The sequence below is a fragment of the Platichthys flesus genome, chromosome 10 (assembly GCF_949316205.1).
Source record: "Platichthys flesus chromosome 10, fPlaFle2.1, whole genome shotgun sequence".
Taxonomy (NCBI): Eukaryota; Metazoa; Chordata; class Actinopteri; order Pleuronectiformes; family Pleuronectidae; genus Platichthys; species Platichthys flesus.
This window is the reverse complement of record NC_084954.1, coordinates 7,809,335-7,826,094: the sequence shown is the minus strand read 5'-3', so window position 1 is coordinate 7,826,094 and position 16,760 is coordinate 7,809,335. Positions and strand designations below refer to the sequence as shown.

General features: G+C 44.3%; 1 protein-coding gene across 1 annotated transcript; it reads left to right on the top strand.

Annotated features, from left to right (window-relative positions):
* Positions 1–675: 675 nt before the first annotated feature.
* Positions 676–6,597, top strand: otomp (otolith matrix protein). The gene is made up of 9 exons (XM_062397836.1): positions 676–775; positions 934–1,070; positions 1,474–1,576; positions 1,759–1,944; positions 2,906–3,080; positions 3,724–3,791; positions 5,147–5,331; positions 5,686–5,857; positions 6,047–6,597. Exons 1-9 carry the CDS (start codon positions 685–687, stop codon positions 6,055–6,057), a joined length of 1,128 nt encoding a protein of 375 aa, XP_062253820.1. The 5' UTR covers positions 676–684; the 3' UTR covers positions 6,058–6,597.
* The last annotated feature ends 10,163 nt before the right edge of the window (positions 6,598–16,760 follow it).

Sequence of the window (16,760 nt, the reverse complement as noted above, 5' to 3'; positions counted from 1 at the left end):
TACTACTGAGTGTGTGTGTGTGTGTGAGAGAGTGTATGTGAGTGTGTGTGTGTGTGAGAGAGAGTATATGTTCTTTCGTGTGTGTGTGTGCCTTCGAGAGAGAAAATTGAGAATTGTATCAAGTAGCCGAAATGTTTTCCCTCCACTGGGTCCTGTGGCCTTGAACCATAACCGGCGCTGTTTGTTCTTGCCTACCTGGGGCATCGGTCTCCAGTGAGTCGGAGCGAGCCCCCGCCAGGATCTGTTCTGCACCAACACAGCTCCAGCACAGAGACACATTGTCCACAGCCTTTTTAATTAAAGAGCCCCGGTTGACACTCAGTGCCAGGTGACCTGAACTGCCCTGAGCCTACATGTGCCCACCGCCGTCGTCTCACATGGGGATAAGTCTCACCGATAATTGGAGAGGGGAAACACTATACTGCTATCATGAGATGGAAGCAGGATTATCTACTGGGGGCTTTGACTTGAGAGGTGGAGACGGAGGAATAATGTGATGTTTTCTTCTTTCTCCATCCCCCCCATTCCCCCCATCACGCCCTCTTCCTGTCCCTCTCTGTCTCAGGACCAGGTTATAAGACAGGAAGTGGGCAGGTGTGGGACTTTTTTCAATGAAATTCGCCGGCTCTTCATCTGTGTTGTGTTAGAGAGTTCGTCCGAAGCAGATTTCCTACCAGAGCCAATATGGAGGGTCTACAGAGACGTCTGCCTGTAGCTTTCCTCCTCATTCTGCCTCTACTGTGTGTCAGCGCTGTCTCCAATCCAAAAACTACAGGTAGATTATGTCTGTGAGGACCTATGCATGCTCAAAAGAAATGTTTTAAATGTTTCAAAAGGCAGGAGTCGAGGGGCCACTATTCAAAGTGTGCAGGTATGTGCTCTTGCTTTTACTTTTTCACTTCATTTGCAACGCTTCTCTATTGTTTTCTCCAGTTTCCTGGTGTGTATTGTCTAATGCTGAGGAGAGGAAGTGTCTGGATCTGGCCGGGAACGCCACGGCTCGGAATATTAGAGGAACGTTGCAATGCGTCCGTGGCCTGAACACCAGAGACTGTATCGACAGAATCAAGGTACCTAAAGAGCCAGTGATGGGAAAGGGGATTGTCCAGTCTGCTTTTCGAAAAGTGATCATCATGCTTATCAGTTCCAAAGAATATGACATTTTATTGCGGGGGTATAAGGTCATCATTCACACATCTCAAAGATTATTTTGCTTTTGACCCTTTCCTTGTTGCCACATCTTCATTAGCTGGTGGCATGTTTGTTCTAACCCCCGAACCCCTAACCCTAATTATCTGTGGTTTATTCTTATAACAGATCCTGTTAGATACATGTCATTTGAAATGCATTCAGCTCTGTGGAAGAGGTCCCAAAGAACCATGAGTCTTTACTTTATATCTCACGTCACAGTTTGGAACAACCAAGCATCCGATATTCCATTTGACACCGACATGATGAATGTGTTTTCCTCAGAATGGGACAGTGGACGCGGCCTCCATGTTTGCAGATGACATTTATGCTGCTGGCCTCTGTCACGGACTGGATGTGGCTGCTGGAGAATCCCACAACGGAGTTGGTAAGTAAACAGGGATCAATCCAAATAAGGACTAACTTAGGTGATGTCCAAACATGTCAAAATGATCATGCGGATCCCATGTGTACATCTACTGTGTGCATTGTATTTTATGTTAAGTCTTACTCCTGATATGAGAAATGACTCCCAATGGTTCTCTCCTCATCTGTTTTTTGCCCCTCCAGACGGTATCAGTTACTACGTGGTGGCGATGGCTCGTCGCTCCTCATCAGACCTGTCCCTGCTGGAGATGCACGAACGCAGCTCCTGTCACCCCGGCATGAGAACCACAGTGGGATGGACCGTCCCTATTGGCTACCTGGTCAACACATCCCAGATCAGCGTAGGGGAGCAGTGCAACTTCCCCAAAGGTGAGACAGAGCTAGACACAGGGGAAGAGAGTTTTGGTGAAAATGTTGTGTGAGTGTGTGTGTGTGTGTGTGTGTGTGTGTGTGTGTGTGTGTGTGTGTGTGTGTGTGTGTAAGCTTTTGGGTGGTATATGAGAGGTTCAGATGGAGGAGGGGGAGAAGCAGTGATCTGGAATAAAGAGGTGAAGTGATGGAGGAGAGTAAAGGTAAGAGGAGAAGAGTCAGTTTCAGAACAGAGCATCCTTCTCTCTCTTTGTGTGTGTGTGTGTGTGTGTGTGTGTGTGTGTGTGTAATAATTAAAATGGACAAGTATTGCCTTTGTATCCATGTAAATACTAAACAGTACAAATGGAACAAAATGATATATCTGAGAAAACCATGTGAACTTTGATTACTTTAAGACATTTATTGATTTAGATTTTGACGTTAACCTTTGGTTTTATCTATAATTATTCTTGTGTTTACACATGATGCATTGTATGGTTTCCTTGGGTGATTACATTATTATAAATATTATTATGGCTGCAACAGAGGATTATCTTCCTTTTTGTTCAATATTGATTATTTGTTGGATAACCTTTAGAAAAAGTTTTTAAAGTACATTATGATTTGCTAAAAGAATCTTCCTACTAACGCAAACGTCTCCCATGAGAAGCTTTGACCTCAGAAAACATTAGGTCTGATTTTGTTTGTATCTGCCTCAGTCTTATCACAACTTGGATTAATTACAGATTGCTTGAAAGCTCACATTTTTGAATCGGTATAACACTGCATCTGATTCACAGTATTATGGTATATTCTTTTCCAGCTTATGCACAAAATGTGGGTGTCCATTTAATGGGTTGGAGTAATTTAAGGAAGTGCAAGAGAAGTTGGTCGACTGAGCCACTGGATGACATGCTCTCTTAAGTCCTTTAACTCCCCTCCACTCGTCCTCTCACTCAATCTCCTTGTTTTTCACCAGCGGTCGGAAACTTCTTTGGTTACAGCTGCGTGCCGGGTGCCAAAGACCCCCATCATGACCCCAGAGGCAACAACCCGAGGAACCTGTGCGAGGCCTGCATAGGAGACGAGTACGACAGACACATCTGCGCCAGCAGCCACCGAGAGAGACACTACGGAGAGTCGGGGGCATTGAGGTACAACACTGACACTAATAACCTGGAAATGATACACTAATGGCACCCAGAGGAGGTGTAGCTGCTGCGACCTCTGCCTGAGTGTCTGCTCCACTTTATTCTCTTCAGCCTGTTCTGTCTCCATGAAAGAAACATAATGAGTAATTAGAGCTGTCTGAAATAAACTAACTGATGATGGTGATCAATAAGTCTGGCGTGCCCCATGGCGTCTGTAGAAGGTATATAACATTACATGGTGGAAATAGACTTCATTCATTAAAGACGATCATCATAAGAAGACAAAAACAACTGGACTAGTCACCATATGTGCTGTGTCTACATTAATGTCCATTTCAATAATTGCCTTTATGTTTTAATTAAAGACAATTGTATGAATTGGTTCACTTATATTTTACTGTGCAGTAGTTGTCAGTAAAATGGCCTTTAAAAAATCAGTGAGTGTGTCTGCGATGGGAATAAAATGGCCACTGGAGCCGATTTAACAATTTCCTAAAGTGCCTCAATAGTCAGCAGAGAATTGACTTGTGTAAACAGAGTCGTGCTGTTTAAATAAGTCATTCCCGAGCGCAGTTCCCCCTTTAAGTCATGTTTTGATCCATTTAAAGATTAACAGTGTCTGATGATTTGTGTGTTTTTATTTCAGATGCGTGGCTGAAAATCTGGGGGATGTGGCCTTTGTCAAACACACAACAGTCTTTGACAATTTGGATGGTCGGTGTTTGAATTATGATGCATTTCAGAGACTACACCAGTAATTACACAGTACAAGGATATCATTTTAAAATTTAATTATTTATGATGAGGGTTACTTAAGGCCAGCAGCGTGCTAGTCCCTGACAGGACACAGGATGTCAGTGTTCCACAATATTTCTCATATGAGTCTCACAGCAGCCAATAAAGAAAGGCAGGCAGGGACAGGAAGGGACAGACCGACTGACATTTTCGTCCAGACATGAAAAGCCCTAATTCCCTGTTTGGCTGCATCTGCTCCTCCGATTTGGGCAACATCCAAAATGAATGGTGATCATTATCACGGTCACGCTGCACAGACTCCGCTGCTGCAGCCGAGAAGGAGCTGTTTGACGCCGGCTCAGCTCAGAGGTCAAGAAAACACAGACGGTCTATGCTGGTGTCTGAGGGGGAGGAAGTAGCCTCGAGGTGGTTTGTATTTAGGGGTTTCTTTGCTACTTTCAAGGGGGATTCTGGTGTTTCAACCTGGGGCCTATGTTTATAAATGTGGCTGCGCAGATGAATGGTACTTACAGAACTCTTTGGAATCCATCCAGTTGATCCAATTTAAATCTTATTGGGCAACTGCGACAGTCCACAAAATGTCCACTAAAATAAAAAGCTGCATTTGTTATTGTGGATCTTTGCTAAGAGTCTGGCAACATAACACGTCTCGCTCAATTAGAAGTCTTCAGGTTGAATGATACCAGAATCCCCCTTTAAGTTGAAGGTGGTAAACGAAATCTCCATAATTCAAAATGGGAAATTTGTTGTATAAAACCAAACAAATGTATTAATTTGTCATCAAAAGCAAAGAGGAAACCCAAAGCAGTTAGATAATAATCTGCTTCACTTCTGTGCAAAAATGGAAACAACATAATAGTAAAGAGTAAATAAAGGGAATGTACTAAATACATGGACGTTTACATGTATTTAGTTGGATTCAAATTCAAAAACCTCCTGCAAATGCAACGTCCTTGACTCGGAGGTTTGGCTCAAATGACGACACATGAAAACTGATACCCCTCTCGTGACAGTAACCAGTTCTTGATTTGGTGCAGTGACTTTCTGGAGCCTGCGGCAAATATTGTAGGATTTCTCTGCGGCTGGTGCTGCTGATAAATCCCCATAAAAAGCACAAGTTGTCCTTTTTACACTTCATTTCTTGGGCAGTTAAAATTAAACAAGATGTAGTGCTTTAAAGCCGCTGCTAGATGGATTTTGTTACCTTTGGATGGAGCCAGACTAGCTGTTAACACTTGGCAGTTATTTCCCATAATGTTCGACACCTTTAATTAAATTAAAATCTGACAGACTTCCCCTCCTCTGCTGCCCAGGTAAGAACCAGGAGTCCTGGGCACTGGACCTGGAGCTGGAGGACCTGAAGCTGCTGTGCCCAGATGGGACCGAGGCCGGCCTGGAGGAGCATGAACACTGCCACCTGGCAGCCGTCCCCACCAACGCTGTGGTGGTGCGTGTGGAGGACAAGTGCCGTGTCTGGAAGTTCCTGGAACGCCTACAGGTGTGTGTGCGTAGAAATTGCAAGTGTGTTTCTGTGTGTGTGACTGTGTGTGTGATATCATCCCCAGTTATGTGTGTTCATGTCTATCTTTTCCTGTATCTCTGTGGAGTCTGTGGTATTGATCGGCACGTCTCAGAACGCAGGTATCTGCTAAACTGTCATCCCTCTTTCTTACTGAGTGTGTGGGAGACGCCAGGATGACTGATACGTCCTGAGCTGATCCCCTAACTACGCACACACAGACATCCTCACATTTCCAAAGAAACCCACACACGTGTACACACTGCACGCCAACGCACATCACTGTGTGCCCTCGTGCATTAAGTGCTGTCACACACTTTCTCTCGCCTGCAGAACGCGTTTGGCAACGCCAAGGAGGGCTTCCGCCTGTTCAGCTCAGCGGGCTATGGCGAATCTGATCTGCTCTTCAGTGATGCCACCCACCACCTGCAGAGGGTTCTGGGTAGCTACACCTCCTGGCTGGGCCCCACTTACAGCACCATGCTGAAAGCCTTCGAGTGTGAGGGTAAGAGCTGTTTGCCTGTGTGGTGTAAAAGTGTGGTTATGTGTTTTTATGTGGATCTGGTGGTAGACAGACGGTAGCTAAGTGGCTGGAGGATTTCTCCTTGTGTGTGTGTGTGTGTGGGTGTGAGTGTGTGTGCATGTGTGTGTGTCCACTGCAGCTGTTCTCATTATTGTACCTTGCCTCCAACAGGCTTCTGCTGATGGAACAGGAGGAAGACATCCAGTGCCTCATCCCTCCGTCTCCATCCTCCGTTCTGCCTTCCCTCCCTGCCATCTGCGTCTCTCCGTCTCGCCATCTCTCCTCCTCTTTTCTCGGCTTTATCCTGTTCTGTTTTCTCCCTGCGTTCTACCACCCGTTCTCCACTTGTACATCCTTGTTCTCCTTCGACCTGCAGCAGCTTCTTATGTGAAGGCCGGCAGGGTAGGACATGGCTCAGAGGGGCTAATCGGCTAAGATGCAAACTTCCACTGAGCATGATTAAAAGGACACTGGGAAGAAACAAAAGAAGAAAGAAAAGAATAGGATAAAGTTAGAAAACAATAGAAAAGAAAATAACAGGTTAATTAGTTGTTGTAGTTGTAATAGGCTGTGTCTTTGTGTAGGACGTTTTGAACAAGAGGATTTTGATAATGTTTCTTGTGGGATTAAACTAAGAGGAACAAAAATGCCCCTCCAAAAAGTGTCTTGTATTTACACAATCACACACACACAGACAGACAAACACACACACACACACAAACACGCACACACACATCAAGTTAATAGTTCCTACCCCAAACGTTTGTTGGGAGATTGTGTTCTTCTCAGCTTGATGCATTGGTAGCACCCCCCCCCGCCTCCACCCTCCTCCCACAGGGTCCATCTCTGACACTGAACAACAGGGTGCTATTAACTACGAGCGTAGAAGACTCAGTAACTGTATGTGTATGTGTGTGTGTGTGTGTGTGTGTGTGAGAGAGAGAGAGAGAGAGAGAGAGAGAGAGAGAGACAGAGAGAGCGAGAGAGAGGGAGAGAGAGAGAGAATATTTGCTGTCCCAAAACCGCTATCATTTTATACTGTTTGTTTTTGAGAGAAAGTGTGTGTACATGTGTGTTTATGTGAGTGTGTGTGTGTGTTGATACGATTGCTGCCTTCTCATGGGCTTGTATAACTTTCGACTTTGGATCACTGCTTTCTCACCGGTCTGGTAGGGTGGACCGGGCCGTGCTGTGCCATGCCGTGCCAGCTCACAGTGTACTGTTACACTATACAGCGAGGAGAGGAGAGAGGGGGATTAGAGCTCAGGTTGCCCCCAGTGACCCCGGAGTGAGACTATCTTAAAAAAAGAGAAGCCTTAATCATTTTCTCACCTTTGACAATATTCAAAGTCCCAAGACTCTCCTGCCTCTGTTTCTTATCTACATAGCAACACATACAGGAATATACGTCATATACCCTATGTGGTTTGTACTCTTCAAGATGCTGATGTGATAGGTGGTGATAGTTACTAACAAGAGGAAGTTTGCGGTCTGAGCTGTGCGTCTTATCAAATAGTTGTCATGAAGAAGAGTATCACTGAGATCATGTGTGATGGAGGAATGCTGATTGACAAGAAATTGTACAAAATCATGTATCTTCCGGTTGCCATCGTCATTAAAGCATCACCAACCCGTTTAAATAGTTGTACTTGAAGAATCCTGTACTGTGAAACTGCATAACTATACTTCACATTCTGTACCATGAAGAAAACAAACCAGTTGGTCGGTTTTAAAGTGTTAAACTGTGGCTTTGGCTTAATCCCATTGGAAAACATCAAACCAGTAAGTCAACAGAATTGATTTCAAAAGCAGTATTTTATTTAACTAAATCTGACTTCTTTTTTCTATCATTAAAATGTTGTCACATTTAATCTCCCGACCACACCTGTTACCTCTCAGTCCCTCTTCATGACAGAAGCTATATCAGTGAAGGGTAATGTACTACTTCCCCTCTGGTTTCTACCATTGGTGCTGTTTGTTTCCACATCTGTCTTGATGTAAATACTCCTCGCTGCCTGAAACGTGTAGAGCTGCAGTCCCTCTTCTTTCCAACCAATTAAACGAATGATGAAGAAAAAGAATCCTCTCTTACTTTAGTTGGCTTCTAGTTATCCTCGAACAGCTATGTGATATATGTGTGGAAATGAATTGAGCTTGATATCACCTCTCCACACTCGCCTCCCTCCCTCTCACAGTGAAATAGAGGCTGTTAAGTCTCTTTCTCTGGCTCACAAGCGGAAGGAAGGAACAAGAGAGGGAATTAGGAAGAAGAGAAGAGAAGAAAGGAGGTTTCCCAGACACAAAAACCCACATGCAGAGACTCAGGCGCTCACAAAGGTGGAGGAAAGCCTCCTCCCCGGTGGTGAATCAGGGTCACGCTGTTATCATCGGGGGTCATCAGGTGGAGATGGACCTCTCCTCAGCATGGACCAAATGCTCCTGCTGGCAACGCTTCACCTGATTCACAACATCAATCCTTCACCGGGAGTCTGCGCTGGTGATGGAGAGGCTCCATTTAGCAGGGAGCAGATACCGTGGATTGAACTGCATTGCAGCAGAGCGCTGCAATCGCTCTCCATCCTCGGCTCGCTCGCTGCCCATTTCTGCTGCACTGCACAAATAAAAACAATTAATTTGGTTCCAGCACAATCCTCTCGACCCCGAGGTGTGGGTGTGATACAGAGGAAGAGTGTGTCAATACCAGCAGAGGAAAGTTATTTCTCCTGTGCTCTTAATAAAACAAGCAGCATAAACACAACATGTGAGCAAGGAAAGATGGAGAAACCATACTTTCCCCCAATATAATGATAAAAGAATTAAGTACAAAAAATGTTAAATTAAATTGAAATTAAAGTATTCATATATGTTAAATGGGAATAAAAAAAATAACTTACAAGTTAAGGACATGCATTCAAAAGCGTAAATTAATAAAATAAAGAAGAATTAGGGTCTTTTAAAGTATAAATTTGTAAAAAAGTTGTACAGAAATACTCAAAAGTATAAATGCTGCTAATACATCAATGTGTTAACAGGTCTTTATTGCTGCAACAGGCTGAGGTGGGGCTCATTTACCTGCTTCATATACTGCTGGGTAGTAGTTGTATTCATACTAACGCATCATTCTTATGTGTTAAGTGTTTTGTGTGTAAAATCTTTATTTGCAAAAATAACATGCAACCATAACGTTGATATACAGGAGTAGAGGGTGTTTTACTGGATTTACCTCTGAAATATAGAGCAGTGGAGGTGTAAAGTTGAATAAAATGAAACCTCAGGTTTACTTGGTTATTCTGGGTATTTATATTCAACTTTACACGTCTACACGAGACATTATTGTTATTATCTCAAACCTTATAAGGCCACACAAACATCACATATCAGCTAGTGAAGTGTGATGCATCGTTATAGACTGGTTAGGCTTCTATCAACTTTCAAAACACACAAAAATACACAACATTCGTAAGAAAAGAGGTTTATCAATGTACAATTTGAAAATCTTATGATGAATTTAAATGCTATACTCTATAAATGAAAGGGTACAGGCTAATACATAATAAATACTTTTGATACTTTCAATGAATATGGTGGATATTTATACAATATTCTTGCAATGAATTATTCAACTGTTGTGACTACATAACGCATCAGTAAAAGTCAGATAATTCAGTTTGAAAGCCAACAAGATGAAACCTGTTTGTACACAGAGCACGTCTGTGCCTGGTGCTGTTTACACTTTTAACTGAAGCAAAGGATGTGAATACTGCTTCCTTCCCTCTTTCAGGCGCCAGGATTCCTTTAAAAGTGTGCGAGGACTCGGGTTAGGGGAGTGAATCCGTGCTGGCGCGTCATTTTTTACTGGGTGTCTTTATCTCCGCTGGCACGGGTGGCGGCGCGGACTGGAGACAATTTGACCGCGGGTTGCGAGGCGAGAGCGGCGGAGAAGTGAGGGGATGACAGTGATGGAGGAAGAGGAGAGGGAGGAGTGACAGGTAATCCATCAGAGGCGTTACTGTCATTATTCAATTACCACCCATCCTTAGCACTGCCGGCCTCACCCCTACACACACACACACACACACATACACACACGCAAAGTGGGAAGTTGGACTGAAGTCACGGATCCTCTTAGACAAGGTGGGTTTGTGCAGTGCGGGTGGCGAGCTGAGTCGGGACACGGGGCCTGGCACCGGTTCCTTATATGCTTTTAGTGCAGCAGACCTTTAAATCTCCACTCCCTCCTCTCCTGTGTCCTCTACCCCCCCTTACCTCTCCCACCCTGCACTTTTTCTACCCTTCATATCTCTCTCTCTCTCTCTCTCTCTCTCTCTCTCTCTCTCTCTTTCTAACCCTTTTACTTCCCCTCGACTCTCCCTCCTCCTCCTCCTCTTCCTCTTCTCAGTTCACTCAGTCCCCTGGGCCCAGAGCAGATAAGGTACATGGAGTATGATTAGACGCCAGTGACACCAGGCTTATCGCTCTGCTCCCATAACGCTCCACAGATCACTTGCACAATAAAAGCCGAGCAGCCTCTCTCACACACACACACACACACACACACACACACACACACACACACACACACACACACGCACGCACACGCAGGGTTCCACGGGACTGGCTATCAGTTCCAAAATATGTTTTTGCGCTGAGCTTGTGTGACAGCGCATGTTGCGTGAGTATTTACGCACGAGCTGGGATGAAAAATGTCTGCAAGCAGCAGATTGTGTAAGTGTGACGCAGCCGTTTGTGTTTGACAGGCTTGTGTGTGATGTGTGTGTAGGTGAGCGTGAGTGTGACTTCGTGTGAATCGTCACTGCATGGACGGGTTTGCGACAACAAACACTAGATGGCGCTGTCTCCTCAGCAATGCGCAGCGCATCGATCATCTTTTTTTTTTTCAATGTGACCATTATGACGCCTCAGGGGATCCGAACAGCTCTTCACTGAGACTCTTCTCAGCACAATTCTGTTTCGGCATCCTCTCCTCCCCCTCTCCTCTACTTTCCTACTAGTCTCTTCTTTTCTCTCATCCTTTCCTATTCCCTATACAGTTCCTCCTCTTTACCTCCTTTCTCTTTCTCCTTTCCTTTACCTCCCCAATCTTCTGGTTTCTCCCATCTTGCACCTCTCCTTGCTTCAACTATCTCCACTTGCTTTTTCTCCCTCTCATTTTCTCTGTTCTCTCCTTTAATCTCTTCTTCTCCTTCCCCAATTTACGTCCCTCTCCTTATATGTCCTCTCGTCTGTGGGGCAGTAGCTATGCAATGCTGCTAGGACATGCTCTCATTAATAACCTAAACTCTGAGTCTCTGCTAGTGGAGCGTGAATGGGACGAATAGAGGGTGTTTCACTGTGTGTGTGTGTGTGTGTGTGTGTGTGTATGTGTGTATGTGTGTGTAGACGTGTGTGTGTGTGGGAGTGTGCACCAAAGAGAGAGAAGACAGACAGAATGAGACAAAAAACAATGGGTGGGTGCAATGTACAAATATCATGTTGTTTTATCACATTGTTTAGTGGTGGTGGATCAGCTTGCATTCTCCTTGACCACTATAAAATGTGTGTGTGTATGTGTGTGTGTATGTGTGTGTGCACTGGAGGTGGGCGCGTGGATCCATGCCAGTCGTCCTTGAGTCTGACCCTGTTAGGGAACCTTGCCTTTGGGCATCCCATGGCCCAGTGCTCATTACGGCTGTAGGCTCACATGCAGACACACACAGACACACACATGCACATACTTACACCTATTCTTACAAAAACCCAAGATCAATACAACCGCAGAAATTGGCCTGTAGGCTGATACCCACCTGCAGGTATGGGTAGATTGCCCGTTCTCACTGTGTGGGTGTGTCTGTGTTTCTGTGTGTGTGTGTTTATATGTGTGTGTCTATGTGTGTGTGAGCTCTCTACAGTAGGTCCACTATCTTATAACGTCTTGGTAAAAGCTTAATTTGTGAGCAGCCCCTTCTGAAACGCATTAGGAGGAGGGTTGTTTTGAGTGTCACAGTTAAATGTGAAAGTAAAGGTAATGGCTGCAGTCGGGCAATTAGCGCTGACAGGGTAAGTAACAGGAAGTAAGAGAGTGATTGTAAGTCAAAACACCTATAACCAGGATGTGTGTGGGTCTGTCTGTGTGCAGCGTGTGTGTTAGATTTATATGCTGTGTGCCACCACGATCTGTTCCTGTGCTCCTTAACGAGCCGACAGGTGTAGGAGCCAGCAGGCTGGACACTGACTGATGCAGTGCTAATGCTCAGGCACACACACACACACACACGTACACACATACACACACATACATACTCGCACACACATACACGCACACACACGCACATGTTATGTCTCCATGACTTCGAAGGACGTTACATTGACTTACATTGATATCCTGGAGACTTACTCTAGCCCTAACCTCAACCTAGCCAAAACTTAAACTGACGATTAACCTAAAACTAAACCCTAAATCTTATCATAACCTTGACTTAACCTTAAAGAAGACAGATTTAGGTCTCAACTACATCATCTATACCTTGACACACACACACACAAACACACACATCAAACACACACATCAAACACACAAACAAATCTGAAACCTTCTAAATATACTGTACAGTAGCCAGTATTTCATGTCTTTTATCAGTAATGCTATGAATCACATGATCTCCAACACATGTAAGACTGCAGCTTCTTACTCAAAACTTTTCTTACTGATAACCTTGTGGCTTACCACTGTGGGGAGGAACAGACAACAAACAGCTGAACAATAAGATTCCTGATTCAAACTGATCACCATCGCCTACATCAGACGAACCATGACACAGGTCAACGCTCAGGACAACTCCAGGGATTTGCCTGGCATTTCCACAATATGCCAAATTTCTTGAACATCTGTTGGGCAAGGAGAGGGCCCACCGTCACCAGCAACGAGAGTGGAAACTCCAGTTTTGCCAAGTGCTGGATGAGGGCCAACTGCAACCCCCAGAAGAAAGCATCGACGGGGATGAAGGAACATGGTAGCCTGAGGATTGGGTCGAGGAAATCGAAACCCTCAGCGCCACAGAGATCCCCACTGAGACCACCGGGCAGAACCAGGAGGAATACCTCCACAGATATTACAAAGAGCTGCAGGAGGCTCATTTAATCAAGCAGCAGAGGTTTGCTTTGGAGCTGCAGGCTGAGAGGAGCACAAATGAGCCTCTCCAAGAGGAACTGGAGAAACTAAGAGCTTCATACAATGAGATTAGTAAAAGGTATGAAGCTGACAACCTCAGATCCAGGCAGCAGGCCACCCACCTGAAGGCGGAACTTGAGAAAGAAGTCAAGTCTCACTGAGAAGTGGAGGAGCTGACTCAACTCAATTTTCAGCTCTCAGTGAAGAGGGAGAGAGAGGATGTCAAGCGTCAGGAGGGGCAGGAGGAAAAGGAGGTGGAGAAAGAGGGGGAGGACCAGTAGGAGAAGCAGGAGGAGGAGGATGAGAGGCAGGAGGAGAAGAAGCCTGTGGACAAACCTGCAGATAAAACTGTATTAAACAACCAGCAGGAGTTCCCCCCCCTTGATGTTCTTCCATCTTCAGAACCTGTGGAGACTGAGGAGTCTGAGGAGACGCCAAAAAGAAGAAGAAACAGCGTCTGGGACTGAAGTGGAGGAGGAAGCCAAAGGACGCTGCACTTCACAACCGATTCACACCTGACAGTTGTTCACCTGTGCTCCTCCTGCATCAAATCATGTCTGACAAGAGGAATTTAAAATAGTATCTAATGAATATATGAGATATAATGCATAACTGGGTAATATGATGTTTAAAAAATAATATTTACAAAATTTCAATGATCTCATGCATATATTAATTCATTTATTACTAGTTCTTTAGTTTTACAGGTTTTTAACCTAACTTTACTATAAACCATCAACCTGAGCCTCAACCCAACCTCAACATACCTAAACCTAAAGCTAATTATAACCCTAACTACTAATTGCTTAATGCTAGGCTTTAACTCACCCTTATATAACTGATGCCCAACCTTAAACATCTTCACATTTAAATATAATCAATCATGTTATATAGGGATTTGCTCTTTGTCCTGATATTGAAGTCCCCATAACCCCTGAAAACAGATCTAGGTCCTCACAAAAGCAGCAATACCTGGATTACACACACACACACACACACACACACACACACACACAAACACGCAGTGGTAATGCATTGCACAATAAGTGTTGTCTAACCTCAGCAGTACACTCAGCTTTGGCAGAAACAGAGAGGAGGTGAGGAGGAGGAGGATGAGAGAGGGTGATTAAATAGTCTAGTTAGTCCACAGAGTGTTTGAGAACATTAAGAGCTAGGCCATTCATCAGTATAACACACACACAAACACTCACACACACAACCACACAAACAGACACACACAGTATATATACATGTATCCACTCATATTGATTGCACAAGTTAAAAATGTCTCTACTTGAGCTGGTGAATTCTCATAGGATAACAATGCACAAACATACACAAATTACCCCAAAACTCCCATATGCACACACACCCACACCCACATACACACACACACACACACACACACACACACACACACACACACACACGCTTCTCCACTTTCTCTCAAACAGATTAATTTTCCATCACTTGCCCGTCCTGTCACAAGTGTGAGCATTGGCTCATTAAAACCCTTCAAACTCCCTCCCACATGTCTCCCTCTCTCTCCCTCCCTAGCTCACTCTTTCTCATAAATGGACCAGACTCCTCACGTCTACTTGGGTGGGGATATAGATTGAGCGGGGGAAACAAAGAAAAGAAAACACACACAGACACACAAGCAGCCCGGGAGGATAAGGAGGTAAAGCAGGGGGGCTGTCAAACAAGAGAAGACGAGCAAAATAAAAAAAGAAACAGGTGGATTGTCAAAGAATAAGCAGACGAAAAGGAGGAAGGAGTTGGGAGGATTTCTACAAATAGCATGAAGCATGAGCAGCACAGGAGAAAGGACGAACAGTCATGAAAAAGGGAGGATAAACAGTTGGATGTTTAATAAGAAAGGGAACGGAAATAGCAGGAATGGAGACGAGGAATTAGAAACGAAAAAAAAAGAGAACAAGGACAAAATCAGGGAGCAGAGGGAGGCCAGGGTGCCCAGTAATGGGAAAGTACAGAAGAGGAAAGAGAGACGAGACAGCAGGAGAAGATGAAAAGCGGAGGAGGCAGACACGACGGTGAATAAAAGGGTAATGAGTTTACAGAAGAAGACAAAGAAAAGATATATAGGAGGCAAAAGTAGGTAATTAGTTGGCGATTAGCAAATGGGATGAACCGGGAGGTAAAGGAGAGGAGACAAGGACATCATCGGACATAGACAACAGTGGGGAGAGAAGAAGGGGGGGGGGGAGCTCAAATTTCTCCATCTGCTCTCAATAATTCCCTAATATGAAGTCCCTTGTTATCAGTGTTTAGTTTTAATCTTCAGCCCAACAGTATTTTTCATTATCAGGATAATGCTGGTTAGTACCTCTTCATTGCCGTGAATATTGTGATGGATGTGTTCTAATCAGGCCTGGCATTAATGCGATCAGCGCGGACATTAGCACAGTCAGTCAGCACGCCGCCGACAATAAGTCAGGATTTTTGTGATTCGGTCCCAGCACCACGACAGCTGGTGCTGCGTTTAAGGACCATTAGTTACAGAGGGAAGGAGGAAGAGGTAGAGGAAGAGGGAGTGACAAAGGGAAGGAAGAGGAAGAGGCTTGAAAGGAAGATGGTGACAAAAGCAATTAAAGCTGCCTTAGCAAAGCAGTTGGGAATTCATTTTCTGGACTGTTTCGCTGCATTAATACAAATTGAAGGAGGTGATAATAATGAAGCTGGAAATCAAAACAAAAAGCAAATATGACGAGACGCCAGAAAGTGCAGGTGCTGGTTCTTGACCAGGAGAAGAACAAGGTGCAGGTTGTTTTGGGTGAGACACATCACCACAAGGTCCTATGGGTTCAAGAAAGAAACACTAAGTTTTGTCTCAAGTTATTTATACAATTCTGAAAGAGTGATTCGACAGCTGAGACAGGTCTCTGGACTCAGAAAAAAACTGTTTGCTTTATTTCCTTTAAGTCTTTTTCCTTTTCCCTCTTATTTTCCTCACTAAAATCACGAGGTAGACTCATGGAGCCACTGGGTATGAGTTTTACTGTGACTTTGGAAACTCGGCTAAATGTTATACCTACACCACAGAGTTTTTATTTTTGGCAGGACCTCATGTGCCACTCTTGTAGTCAGGTAGTTTATGTCTTCCTGTCCTTGCTGAGTCCAAAGCGATCCATAGTGAAAACCCAGTGCATGTGTTCAACAAACCATTCACTGACTCCTCCTGGTCTGTGTGGATGCACTAGTGTTCATGTTCCTGTGCTCATTATTCAAGTTTTTCCCTTTTATTTCTTACCCATCTGCACACCTGAGAGTCAGCAACTACTCGTGCTTGGAAGGTCGAGTATAACAAGGACACTCTCGTGTATAATCAACCATTTATTCACGGGTTCTTCATTGAGATGAGAATCAGATGAGGTAAATTACAGCAAAAAAGGTCCTTCATGCTTTGATTGAATTACAAAAACATGAAGCTGTTTTGTCTCCTCAGCTGAAACTAAGTAATGGCGGCACTTTGTGCAATGTGTCTCTGATGATTTACTTTGGTCTATCTCCTTTTTCTCAGGAGACATCACGAAAACAACAAGAAAGTAAAGAAGAACAAGTTTTAAAGCCAATCTTCTGTCTCTCCAGCTAGTATCCACCCATAAACACATCAGCACAACAAAAAAGAATATAAATCCAATCATTTAGAATTTTGAATGGCATAACTTCATCCCAAAAGTGAAGCCAGTGTCAGGG

Coding starts and splice junctions, on each gene's coding strand:
- otomp (XM_062397836.1), top strand. CDS start 685: ATGGAGGGTCTACAGAGACGTCTGCCTGTAGCTTTCCTCCTCATTCTG. Junction 776..933: donor CTCCAATCCAAAAACTACAG/GTAGATTATGTC, acceptor TGTTTTCTCCAG/TTTCCTGGTGTGTATTGTCT. Junction 1,071..1,473: donor ACTGTATCGACAGAATCAAG/GTACCTAAAGAG, acceptor TGTTTTCCTCAG/AATGGGACAGTGGACGCGGC.